The sequence below is a fragment of the Galendromus occidentalis genome, unplaced genomic scaffold (assembly GCF_000255335.2).
Source record: "Galendromus occidentalis unplaced genomic scaffold, Mocc_1.1 scf7180000075420, whole genome shotgun sequence".
NCBI lineage: Eukaryota > Metazoa > Arthropoda > Arachnida > Mesostigmata > Phytoseiidae > Galendromus > Galendromus occidentalis.
Window position 1 is genome coordinate 177,103 of NW_003803410.1, and position 12,702 is coordinate 189,804.

The 12,702-nt window shown below is 51.5% G+C and overlaps 3 protein-coding genes across 3 annotated transcripts; 1 reads left to right on the top strand and 2 right to left on the bottom strand.

Moving 5' to 3' along the window:
* Window positions 1-2,017: 2,017 nt before the first annotated feature.
* On the bottom strand, window positions 2,018-9,386 carry LOC100904781 (dexamethasone-induced Ras-related protein 1). Its single transcript, XM_003737198.2, has 5 exons — window positions 9,360-9,386; window positions 3,452-3,706; window positions 2,731-2,864; window positions 2,376-2,564; window positions 2,018-2,258 (listed from the first exon to the last, which is right to left on the bottom strand). Exons 2-5 carry the CDS (start codon window positions 3,645-3,647, stop codon window positions 2,103-2,105), a joined length of 675 nt encoding a protein of 224 aa, XP_003737246.1. The 5' UTR covers window positions 3,648-3,706; window positions 9,360-9,386; the 3' UTR covers window positions 2,018-2,102.
* LOC100904923 (uncharacterized) lies at window positions 4,848-5,794 on the top strand. Its single transcript, XM_018642079.1, has 2 exons — window positions 4,848-4,874; window positions 4,973-5,794. The coding sequence occupies exons 1-2, from the start codon at window positions 4,848-4,850 to the stop codon at window positions 5,792-5,794; spliced, it is 849 nt and encodes a 282-aa protein (XP_018497595.1).
* Window positions 9,387-11,147: 1,761 nt separating the features above from the next.
* On the bottom strand, window positions 11,148-11,618 carry LOC108865245 (cuticle protein 16.5). Its single transcript, XM_018642085.1, has 2 exons — window positions 11,613-11,618; window positions 11,148-11,558 (listed from the first exon to the last, which is right to left on the bottom strand). The coding sequence occupies exons 1-2, from the start codon at window positions 11,616-11,618 to the stop codon at window positions 11,148-11,150; spliced, it is 417 nt and encodes a 138-aa protein (XP_018497601.1).
* Between the last annotated feature and the right edge of the window lie 1,084 nt (window positions 11,619-12,702).

Below are 12,702 nucleotides of genomic sequence, written 5' to 3' on the forward strand. Positions count from 1 at the left end.
TCGAAAATAAGTTTACGTTGGGGAACCACTATTCTGGCAGCTTTGCTGTGTTGCTCAGGAATTTTAAGGTCTCGGATCGATCGTACCGGCTTGCTTTCTTTTCTCCCGTGGTTGCCAGACGCGTGGTGATGATGGATAGCTTCCCTTCGGGTATGGCTCGGTGACGATTTGGAGTTCGGGATATGGCGTTGATTCTGACCGATATCAATTCGGTGAAAAGTTCTCGTAGGGATGATGTGAGCGATAGTTCTCAGTCCTGTTGAACAGAGGGCTGTCTCTACGGACAGATCACCTCACGAACGGAATCTCCACCGGGGGACCGACGATAATGAGGAAAGTCCCGGTAGATGTCGATTGGCATCATAGCTTGGATTCGATAACTGCAAGATAGATCCTGCCACAGATTCTGGTTGAGCTCATGCTTCGACGTCGGAGCGTTCCTCGCCGCTTGAGTCCAGGATTCCGGAGCTCCATTCCAGATTTACTCCGAGATATAAACAGAGGCATTACTTTGCTCCATGGTTTTCGCATGATGCTGATTGATTCCAGAGCAGTCTCTGCCGATTTAGTCCTCGGACCGTTCTTCCCTCGGCGACATTGGCTATACGTTTAAGACAGTTCTCTCGAACGGCACAGTAAGGCGCTCTTATTACTCTGGAAATGAGCGACGCTGTAGTCGGGCGTGCATATATCGGAAGCTACCGGATATTGTCGGGACAGAGCCGGACAGAGGTGGTATCGGTTCCGACCGTCATGGCGTCCCATGAGCCATCCTGAATGTCCCCTACTTGATTAGGTTACGATCTATCTGCGAACTCCGCGGAGCTCAAAGCTCTTATTGTTATTCTGATGTTGAGTCCGCTGGGACCGGAGAAAACATCTGCTCGCGCTACAAGGAGAAGCGAGCGGGCAGAGGAGTGCACATCGAATGACATTCCTTTGCCGTCAGCGCTGCTTCCCCGTATTGCGACCTTTCGAATGCGGAATCGCTGCCGAGCTTGGAGACTTTAATTTCATTTGATTGGTAGCTCGGAGAGTCCCTCCTGGGCAATCCTGGATGCCGATTCCCGATCGACTGTGAGTCGAAATCGGCGAATTCGTGACCCCGCCCTAATGGCAAGAACGCGGAAACGTTCGGATTCTCTATGCACGCGCCGGTCGGATATTCTCTGCGTTTACATATGAACATGCGGAGACGTCACCCGGCATCGAACATCAAACATCGGAACTGTTCGAACCCGGATCGCATGTTGACTTCCAAACTTCAGGACTCTCATCGGCACTTTGGCTCCGTCGGCGACTCGCGACTGAGCTAGCCTCTAAGAGTTCATTTTCTAGATATCTATATTATTTATCTATATATTCCATTCTAGGTGTCTCTCTCGGCATGCATTCTGAAGTTTGAGATCGAATTTTCTCCCTGCGGGTTCCGGAGTCCCACGGGAGGCTACCGGGGGAGCAGCGCCGGCTTGCTCCCTACCGTGCCGTCTGCGATGTTGCCCTCCTGCTCTAGAAACCGAACGTCTGTTACGCTCACTCACCGCCAACATTCTGACGTCCTGACGAGCAATATGTTCCGACGAACACCGCGGCGGAGCAACCTCTTTTCGCTCTGCATGCAGCTGTCTGAGTGTACTATCCGAAGAACCGGCGCGGCGACCGAGCAGGCGAAATAGACGAAACCGGGACGAGGGGATCTGATTCATGCGAGGAAGAAAACGACAATCAGAAGAAAAATAGTGGACAGAATATTTCATCTTGCAGTTTCAGTTTGCTCGCTCGCAAAGGTCTACCTCATCGAGGCTCGTTCGAGGGAAGGGTCGATATTAGCAGCTAATTCGAGGGATTCAGCATCATGTTATTGGTGAGGTCCGAGGACAAGGACCTGAGAAATCCTGCTCCGAAGTCGGAGCCAGATTAAAGGAGTTCCAGTGGACCAGAATTTAGTCCTCCCCCATTTGTGAGCAATTGAGCCATGGGATGCCCCTTGGCAAAAAACGAATGCATCAAGGACTGGTAGAAAGAAATATAATCTTTATTGGACACTAGTACTATTGAAACTGCGATATAGTCTTGCTCTCGTTCAAGATTCTGTTTCAAGTCTACGAGACGTTGCAGGAATTCCGTTTCAGGAGCGTTTTGTCCTTCATCGTTGGCTGGGTGTTGTGAACAGGCAAGGATTTGCGTCGCTGTTTCTCGAGCGCTTTCGGCGTGAGCTCCATCGGAATTTTCGATATGTTCATGAGTTTTTTGAATGTCTGCAAGAAAGCGTAGGGATGGAGGCCGGTCACCCGAGATCTGGGCCCACCGAGAATTGTCTGAATCGTTCGCGAGCGTCGGCTTGCAAATCACGAACGAGTCAATATGGAGCTCACCTGAATTACGTTGACGCCCCTCTCGGCTGATGCTTCGATGAATCCGTGTTCCCAATCGATTTCCACCAGCGTTTCTGCGATTTCTCGCTTGATTTGACGACGTTCCTCGAGATCGCATTTGTTCCCGACGACGATGATATGAGCCCGCTTGTTACAGAACTGTAGGACCTCGTCTCTCAGCAACCGGACCTGAACGCGGGGGTTCGTGATAATTAGTTGCTAATATCAATGATTCGTCTCACCGTCCTTGTGTTCTCGTGGAGCTCATGAACCGTTTTCCGCGTCTTGCCGGGCGCGGGACCCGTCGAAAGAATTCCCCCAGGAGCGAAACTCCGTGGGATCATGGGCTACACACCTGTTCGAAAGATTCCTGACTGTCGATGCCATACACGAGGACGAAGGCATCGCCCGTGGTGATGGCTAACCTGCGCATTGCAGGGAAGGGATATGTCCCGGAGGTGTCGACAATGTTTAGAGTCAAGGAGGTACCTGCGAAAGGAGAAACCGATCGACCAAAATTCTACCGAGACAAACGCCCGCGGAGTGATCGAGTGACAGGAACAACGGCGGGGAAAAGGCGCTGCGCTCTTCTTGGAGAGAACCGCCGTAATCTGTATAATGAGCAGCGTCTGCGACAGGCAATAATTGTACCTCAGCGCTCGTGCATGGCGGCTCACAAGATTCGAAATGCTGGAGCGGAAGGGAGTCTCCCCTGGGATTCCGTTTACCGTCAAGAAGCTCTGGTCGAAAGTGACTCGAGGCTTTCTCCCGTATCGAGATCTCCTCCATTATGAGGAAAACTTCCAGCATTGTTGCTCAAGACGCGGCAGATGCTCGTTGGTCATTCATGGGACGAAGGAGCGCTCGATGAGGCTCTCGACACGGTTTTTCGAGCACCGTACGGATACGCGGGCCGTTATGTTCCAGATTAAGCAACGATCATTCAAGCTTCAGACGAGACCTTGACGACGTCGTGCATCGTACATCCGGGGATATTATCAATTCAGTCGCCCGGTGATCAAAACGGAAGGCGGAAACACATCGAAACCCTACTTCACATTTCCTTCTAGCCTCACCATTCATATCGAATTCGCCTTGATGGAACTCTTCAACTGTTGCGCGGTACTTGGCCGGCATCTTGTCGTATAGGAATCGATGGATTATTGAGGTTTTCCCAACCTTGGCATCTCCCAGGACAACGAGCTTGTAATGGTCCTTCGCCTTGGCCGAGCACTCGTCAATCGTTGGGAGGATTTCTGTTTTTCCTGGCATTTCCGCTTCATCAATGACACATTCCGTCAATTTTTCCCTGCGGCCTGTTGACTCATAGACTGAAATCGAAAGTTAAAGAAGTGAACCTGAGTCCCCATGCAATGATTGAGCGTGACGCCTGATTCGAGCGCAGATCTGAATTGAGCGCAGCCTGAATTGAGCGCGGATCTGAATTGAGCGCAGATCTGAATTGCGCGCGGTTCTGAAATGCGCGCGGATCTGATTTGCGCGCGGATCTGAATCGAGCGCGGATCTGAATTGAGCGCCGATCTGAATTGAGCGCGAGGCAGTTATAAGATTCAAGCCGCACTGTGTTTCCGCATCTGGTATGAGAATCGGTACTACAGCATAATGTGATCACACAGGAGCCTTGCGAAGTTTGATCCGGGGAGGTTAGGCCGAGTTGTCGAAACTCCCGAGCTCCGGAGAAAGTTCGGAAAAAAATGATCAGTCGGTCCGGCTTCCAAGATAAGTTATTGGCGCGAGCTCTTTCGCGAGCTTTCTCTTGGCGCGGCCCGGACGTGCACTAAACACGCGGAAGTCGAACGTGCTGGTAGAAGAGTTGTACGCGCCACAGATGACGCTGTGGATCGAAGCAAGAGCAGCTCCGACCCGTGCCAATGTCCCTCCAGTTTGTGGATTCAAATCGCGGTAAACCGCTGCTGAAAGTCGATGGCCATCTTTTCCGGAAGGATCGCGAAAAAGATGGTACCACTAGTTGGCGCTGCATTGTGAAACACTGCAAGTCTCGTGTGAAGACTCGTGATGGCGACCACGGAGTGAGTATGCGATCAAGTAGGATAGGATAGGACCAGAAGTAGGATATATTTGACTGCCTCGAGGTGCAAAAATAATTTTGGGGCAGACGGACGATTCTGTGTAACGAATGTTCTTCGCGAATCGTTCAGCGTCCGACAGAGCACGCGCACCAAGCCGACCCGGTCGCTATCGAAGTTCGGCAAAAATTGAACGATCTACGTAACTCAGCGGTACGAACAGCGTCAGCCTCCAACTCTACGATAATCGCGCATGTCGTGAACACGATTGATTCCGCTGCTGTGAGAGGTCAAATGCCGAGTGCTCGTCTCATGAGACAACAGGTCGACTACGCTCGGGCGTCACTGGGCCCTGTGTTCCCATTGAATCCGACTCGTCGAGTAGATCTAGAAATTCCTGAGATCCTGAAAAACACTACCCAAGATGAATTGTTCCTGTATCACGATTCCGGTTTCGGCGACGTAAACAGGATCATCATTTACGCTACTGCAAAGAACATCGAACTCTTGAAAGAATGCCCGGAGTGGTTTGTCGATGGCACTTTCAAGGTGTGCCCTTTGATATTTTATCAACTCTACACCTTCCACGTTAAGTTGCCGGATGGTAAGACGGTACCCGTTGTTTACGCCTTCTTGCCGGCGAAAAGTTCTGAAACTTATCGGAGACTGCTCCGAATCATCCTCGAAGCCGTCGACGGCTTCCACCCTCAAGGCATTCACATCGATTTCGAAGTAGCGATGATCCGAGAACTCGAAATTGCTTTTCCAGCCGCCGGTGTCCTTGGCTGTTCATTCCATTTCAATCAAAGCGTGTGGCGACACGTTCAAGGCGATCCTAATCTAAGAGAAGCCTACACGCAGAATCACGATTTCGCCTTGAAGTTGCGCATGTTTCCAGCGCTATCTTACGCTCCGATCGATGAAGTAGTCACCTTGTTCAACATGTTAGTCGATTCGGAGTTCGTGAGAGGAAACGAAAGACTGCTGACGGGGTTCGTCAATTACTTTGAGGCTACCTGGGTGGGTCGTGAACGGAATCCGCCGCTAATGAAACTTGAATGGTGGAACGTCCACTCGTTGGTGTTAGACGGAATGGGATGCACAAATAACGAAGTTGAAGGTTGGCATTCCGCTTTCGCCGGCAGGATCGGATCCTCACATCCGACTGTCTTCAAATTGTTAGAGCAGATTAAAGTAGAGCAGGGAAAAACCGAATTTGTGGTCGAAAACTCTCTCTCCCAAGGTATCGGTAATCGATCGAAGAAGAAATACCGAGATCGTCAACAACGCTTGTACAAACTGGTTTCCACGTATGCCACACGCAATAGCCTCCTGTTCCTGCGCGGTATAGCCCATAACATTTCCTTCTAAGATATCACCCTCAGATAGAACGAGACTTTCCGGACCATACTTTACGCATCAAGAAAACATGAACCTAAGAATAAATTGACTTATTCTATCCGGAGAAATTTTCGGACCGTGCCTCATAATCAGCTCTGCGTGCTGAGTACTGACAGAGATCGTACTATCTGAAAATTTCTCGCCGTCAATAGAGGGAAAAAGGAACGACCGAATGAAACGAGAACGCTCTCAACCGGAGCTATCCATGCGCGCGATTCAGATCCACGCTCAATTCAGATCCGCGCTCAATTCAGATCCGCGCGCAGTTCAGATCCGCGCTCAATTCAGATCCGCGCTCAATTCCGATCCGCGCTAAATTCAGATTTGCGCTCATTCCAGGCTGCGCTCAATTCAGATCTGCGCTCAAATCAAGTAGCACCATGATTGAGCACTGAGGCCCCGCTTATTCGCGGCTTGACTGTCCCGCGATTAGAAATGCAAAGCGAGCTAGGTCACCTGATTGCTTTCTACGCAGGCGATACGGAAATCCGCGCGGCGTAGATTGGTCATTCGGCACAAAATTGAAAGACGGTTTCACCGTAAATGAGAGAAACCATCTTTCTCGATGGACGCGGGGAACATCCATATTGATAGAAGTCCGAGCATTCTTTTGAGCGCTACCCAGGTTGTCAGAGGAACTGGGAAGACGGTATCATTCGCTGGGAACGAAATCTCGAGCCGGAAGGTCCCTCTCGCGCTTGAAAACTGATCGTTCTGCCGATTGGGAGGCCCGTCCAAATGTTTCCTACGGACCGATGACCTGGAGTCTGCTATTGGTAACGTGTCCGGAGATCACATTCGGCCGGTGTTTCCTGGCGGCAAGCTTAGATTTGAGCGCGCAGCAGCGAAGCGTTACTCGTACTAACTAGCCTGGAAATTTCAATTTCCATTCGATTGGCGCGCGTTTCCCGACAACTCTCGATCAGAGCTACCATCGGCCAGTGCCGTCCTAGGCCATAACCCCTCTGACTGAGTGAGATAACAGCCTTGTCCGAACAAAATTTCGACTTCCTTATCGGTCCCATCGAATCCCCGCCATGGAACCTTCGAGTCAACATGTCGGGTTCGTGAATATTCTGCGAAGCAGCCGCGGATCGATGTCAGATATTCGGGCAGACGAGGTCTAGGTTCCTATTCCTAGCTGAAGGACAGCGGAATCATTCTTGGAGCTATCGGGCCTGAGAACTCAATAAGCGACCTGACATTTCCGGGAGCGTGGGTTTAGTTCGTGTTGTTCTTTCCCGAGACGGAAATCGTTAGTGGAAGAGCGGCAAGACAAACCGACTTTGCGAACTCTATCATGACGACGAGGACTTTTGGGAGCCGACGCTCTTTCGAGTCCAATTTATGTGATTAAAAAGAGACTGCAGAATCGCTCCGGGGGGCGCTTGCACGAGAGCTCCCGAGGAAGACTCGTGGATGTGAACGGCAGATATCCGCTCCCTCATTGAACAATCGGAGTATATTCCTATCATTTTGTCTCCGATAAATTCTGTTTGTAACAATGAACGACTCGACGGTGAATCATTCGACGGGTCGAGCGATTGGTGGCCTAAGGCAGCCTCAAGTTTATCCGAGAGGATGGATGTCGCTCGTCGGTCGACGGAATATAATACTACTCATCGAGCGAACTTTCCGCTGGTGCCAGCCCATGCGGAGCGCCGCTGCTGCTCGGAAGGGGAACTTTCGCAGATGCCGCCATGGAAAGTTCCTCGCCGACTATCGATTGCCTCCGATGGTAGATTGGGAAAACAGAGATAACATCCGACCACGGAATCGTTTTCGGAGTCCAATACTCTGGACACGATCATGGGAAGTTCCACACCCGGAGCGCTTGATTTCCGTCCCATAAACCCTCAGAGACTATTTATTGCTTCTTTGCCCTCGGCCAAGATGAGCGAGACCTTCGGTCGGTATGTAAGTGAGTTCGATCTCACGGGAGTGTCGTGCATTCTTGTCCCGATTGATGGCTCCGAGTTGTGTTCCCAGAATAGGAAAGAAGAGTCTCGAAAACCAAATTTCAAGCAAGCGGCAGCACACGAACCAGTCGCGAGGTCGCGATCGAGAGAATTGGACGGGGTAGCTGAACTGCAGGCTGGGGAAGCCACGGTTTCAAGACTCAGTGAATATATCGCTCATGGGGGGTCATGATGAGCTTCTAATCACACCTTGTGGGTGTTTAATTCAAGGATTCTGACTCCCGTCCCGCAGAGAGCAGAGGACTTCCTGTTCGAATATTCGGGGGTGCGGTTCCCGATGAAGCTCACTGCTCCAAGACATATGCCCCATCATATCTGATCGTTCTGATGCTTCCTCGCTGCGTACCCGGCAAGTCTCCAATGGATAAACTTTGGCGAAAGTTGTCTAGCTTAAGGGGAGCTCGCTGAAGCTCTGACGAAGTGGGGAGAATCAGCTCTTGACAGGAGCCTCTTACAACTTTGACTCCATGATCGGTGTAAGGCCGAGCCCATACTCGTTCCGTACACCACGGTTTCGATTTTGAGCCTCTCGTGAGTTTCGAAGAATATCCAACGGTCCCAGCTAATCGTGAGATGAACGCTCATATCCCCAGGAAACGCCCTCACGAGCCGCCAAGAGATGCCGAGGAGGCCGAACAGAAGACAAAGTCTTCCGAGAGCGGAGGGTGCGCCGAAACTCTTCCGATACGTAGAGAGCTTCCCGTGCAGTATATCTAGTCGCAGAGATTAGAATCGGTAGAATCGCATCTCGATTTCGAGCTTGAAACGGGGCTCTCCATGCGTTTCCCGCTTCCTCGATTGGAATTCGCCCCGTGTTGCTCTTCCGAGAGCGGCTCTCTGTGATTCGACTTCCCTGAAAGCTATGCGGATCTTCTCGGTGGCCTCCCTCGTTTCCCGCTCGGAGGAATGCCAGCGATTCGTTGTTAGGCGTGAGACTAGGAGCCCTCTTCTCCCGATTCGCAATCGATGGGCGAGAATCTTTCAATCTGTATCGCGGATCGCTCAAATACTGGTAAAACCATTGCATGATCGGAGTCTGACCGATGGCTCCGACTCCTCAGGGGAGGACGCCACGAATGTTTGCTATCACCTCTTTCCGCTTTTTCGAGGTGTTAGCCCGACCGCGCGCATTTTGAAGCATTTCAGAGTTTCTTTCCTGGAGTCGCATTGAAGTCTCGCTCTCCGAAACCTTACTTCGATCGAGTGGAATGAGGGAAGAGTCTCGGGACGAGATCGCATTCCATCCTTTCATCCTTGTCCCGATTTTATATCTTCCCCCGATAGGGAATCTAGTTTGCAATTTTTTTGTGGAGCTCTCGCGGCGATCGCCGGGCTTTTTGCGGATATTTCGTGAATTCGCCGCGGGAAGCGCAATTCGACACCGTCAGACAAGTCGGTTCCAAGAGCGTTTTCGTCTGCCTTCCATCGAGAATTCTCGTGCATAATCATCGGACCACTGTCTATTGCCGAGCTCAATTGGCATTTGTAACGAAGGGACAAGATTCGCCTCAAGCGATAGTTGCTACCGTGGTCACAGAATATCGGAGGGAACTCACTGATGATGGAACGACGCCGACGGAGCAACGTCAAGGGATGCCAGAGGAGGGTGAAATGCCAGTTGTCGATCCGATGGTACTCGCGGATAACTTCTCACGACGAATTTATCCTCGATGAGAAATTCAGGCACAGGGTCCGAGAAGCACTCTTGACAGCAAACCGGTGTCGAGTGAGCCGTCAAACTCTATTCGCCGGTCTTATATAGCATAAGACTTCGGCGCCACCGTGCGGCTGTTCCTTGCAACGGAGTCCTAGGCGGCCTAGACTAGCGATACAAGGGCGACCTGTTGCGAGTCCGGATAATGCTCGCTCAAGCGGGATCACCGCAGAGCCCGGACAATGCTCCTGAGCGCAGGCAGGCACTTGCGATATCTACGTGTCAGGCCCGGTCTTTGAGTACGCACTGGGTGCCGGCTCTCTCTGGAGCCGGCAAAATCGCTTCGAGGATCTCTCACTCCTTCGCGGCGAAGCTCCATATCACGATTCGGCGGGGATCGTCATAAGATTCCAGAGATCTCAAGCTCTCCACCCCCCCCCTCCCCAATCAACGGCAGGGGGTCGGTTTGACGTTTCGTCCGCACCTTCTTCCGCTTGATAACTTCCCGAATCGTCTTCGCTCTTTATCAGCGAGAATTACCGATGTATTTGTGACTTCTGGCCATACTTCCGTGCCCGTCTTGAATTCTTAAGCATCGGTCGCTCCCTGCGATAGAGCTAGTCATTTCACTCACTAAGAATTATTCTGTGAGAACATCGGTCATTCCCGCGAAATTGTGGCCTTGGATGGCAAAAGTAGACAGGACAGGGTGTTCTCAAGACACTTGTCCGTCAGTCTTAGCCTTGGTACGTCATCAAGTCGTCGAAAGACGCTTTCTTACGGTACAAAGCTACAGTGTGAATTCAGTGTCGGCGTACTTTTCCATCACAGTTCTGCAATTTCAAGAGTGCAGAAAAGTGAATTTATTCGCCCGTCCATCAGGACTATCCCGGCAGGGAGGATCGATACCTCGAGGCTCGAGGGATATTCCGTCCGCGATTTGCGATCTACTGCGAGTCAGGGTAGATGTCGATCATGAATCACGAACGGCCCTCTTCGGTATCGGGAAAGCTTCTCGTTTCCCCGATTGGAACGCTCCCTTCAGGCCACTCTATCTAGATCGCATCGTTGACGTTCTGAGCCTGGCTCACTGAATCGGTGGCTTTCCCGGAAAATATTGAAATCTCGCGAGAGGAGGATGGACACTGAATTCTATCCTATACGTGTCTCGATTTTGCATCCGAATTTTTCATTTAATTGGATGTCCCTCATCAGGCGCACGTTGTCCTGACTCCGGCTATCCAGTTCGTTGGATCTGGAAGCGCGCCGGATCATATCGCAAATCTCAAACTCCACGATTCGCTGTGGACAATCTGAATGGAGGCGGTCATCACATTCGCTGTACGCTTCATCCCGATTAATCGATTGAAAGGGACGTGTATCGAGAATATCAAGACTTTCTCCCTATGAGCTATCAATCGAACACAGAATACACAGACAAGCGGGTCGCTCCAACAATCGTGATTGGTCGGGTTGGTTGCTGCTGCCTCCGTCAGACTTCCTCATCTCCGGGCCGCTCGCGTTTTTTTTTTCTATATTTTCTAAATCTATATTGGATGCGCATCCCCCTCTCTGACTCTGTCGATGAAAAAGTCCAGGATGATGACAGAGCGTAAGTCAAGCTTTCGGAGACGAAAAGAATTTTCCAGATCACAGGGTAATTTTATTCAAATGAGGTCTGAATTCATGTTTACAGGAAGGTCTTAGCGAAGGCGGGGGCACCGTAGTGGAATCCACCGTAGGCGAGAGCGGGGGCCGCGTAGGCATTACCGTAAGCGTGGTGGGCATACGCCAGGGGAGCGTGATGAGCGTAAGCAAGAGGAGCATGATGAGCGTAGGTGAGAGCGGGAGCGGCGTACTTCGCGATAGGGGCGGCCAAGACTGGTGCGTGAGCAGCCAGGACGGGCGCGTGAGCAATCTTCGCGATGGGAGCGGCTAAGACCGGGGCGGCGAATTTGGCGACCGGAGCTGCGTGAACGGTGTGGGTGGCGTACGAGTGCGCGACGACGGGAGCGGCGTATTTCGCGACCGGAGCCGCAAGGAGGGCAGGGGCCGCGAAATGGCCAGCCTGAGCGGCGACAGCCAGACAGGCGAGAGCAAACTGAAATGGGCGTTCAAGCTTGAGCGAAGAGCGCAGGAGATCATCGGGACTCACCGCCATGGTTTTACCCAAAAGAAAGAAATCCGAATGGGAAACTTACGAAGGTACGCATAATTAGTTCTTGAGTTGTTTCTCGGGGAAACCGTGCCAACTCCAACGGTCTTCACAGTTTTATAGCTGAAAACTGAATGCTCGGCAAGGAGGAAAATGGCCGCTAAGGACAATGACATCAAGGCCGAACCTCTTCAGATTAGTGCGCGAGCTGTCTATTTTTTTCTATCTGAGACGTCCACGACGGGCAGGCTGGCGCGCGAGTGATGATTGTCCTTTCGTATTCCGATGCGCATATCGTCGAAAAACGGTTTTCTGTGATCAACCGAGTCGGAGCTCGGACACGCGCTGAACGCTGCAGTGCGGCGGTGCTTCCCGGTTCGTACCCGCGTCTCCATCCTCGTAGAGGGACTCGGAGTTTTGAATTCCACGCATATATTTCAAAACCTGCGCATCATTCGCTCGGAGACCATTGGTATGAATTCGGGGGAGATGGCTTGAAACCACGATATGTTTCGAACTCCCGAAATAGGAGGAGAGCAAGGCGGAAATCGTGCTGCGAATTCACGCTCGTCCGAAATATTTTCTGTATAGCTCAAGTCACAGATTTTATGCCCGGCAATATTTTGCTGGGAGTGCCATCAATCTTCTGTCGAAACTCTCCCGCTCAAGCTCCGCTTTGAACGCGCATGGTCATTTCGCGAGATGCGCATGGAATCGGTGGCGTCCTTCGTGAAGAAAATCTTCTGATTTTGTCAAGTGGCCACTGTGGCAGTCGAGGGGCGCTGGGGAATGAGGTGGACATTCTGTGCATTCGAATCGTTCCAATCTCATCGATTATTACCACTGAAGGAACAGCTAGTGAAGATTGTTAGCCATCCATTATTCACCATTACTCAATCCTTCGTCCGGATAAGGGGCTTGGGGGGATAGAAGATCCGGAGCAAGGGCTCCCAGAAGGGGTTCGATGTTTGCGAATCGTTACCAGGCGAGAAATTCCTTGCAGAACTCCCGCGTGCTGAGGGACTCGGACATTCCTCTCCAGCGCAAGGCGTGTGGATTTCGCAGGGGCATTGAATTAATCCCTGCGGGG

Coding starts and splice junctions, on each gene's coding strand:
- LOC100904781 (XM_003737198.2), bottom strand. CDS start 3,647: ATGCCAGGAAAAACAGAAATCCTCCCAACGATTGACGAGTGCTCGGCC. Junction 2,865..3,451: donor AGGCGAATTCGATATGAATG/GTGAGGCTAGAA, acceptor CTCCTTTCGCAG/GTACCTCCTTGACTCTAAAC. Junction 2,565..2,730: donor GTCAGGAATCTTTCGAACAG/GTGTGTAGCCCA, acceptor CCCCGCGTTCAG/GTCCGGTTGCTGAGAGACGA.
- LOC100904923 (XM_018642079.1), top strand. CDS start 4,848: ATGAATTGTTCCTGTATCACGATTCCG. Junction 4,875..4,972: donor GTTCCTGTATCACGATTCCG/GTTTCGGCGACG, acceptor GGCACTTTCAAG/GTGTGCCCTTTGATATTTTA.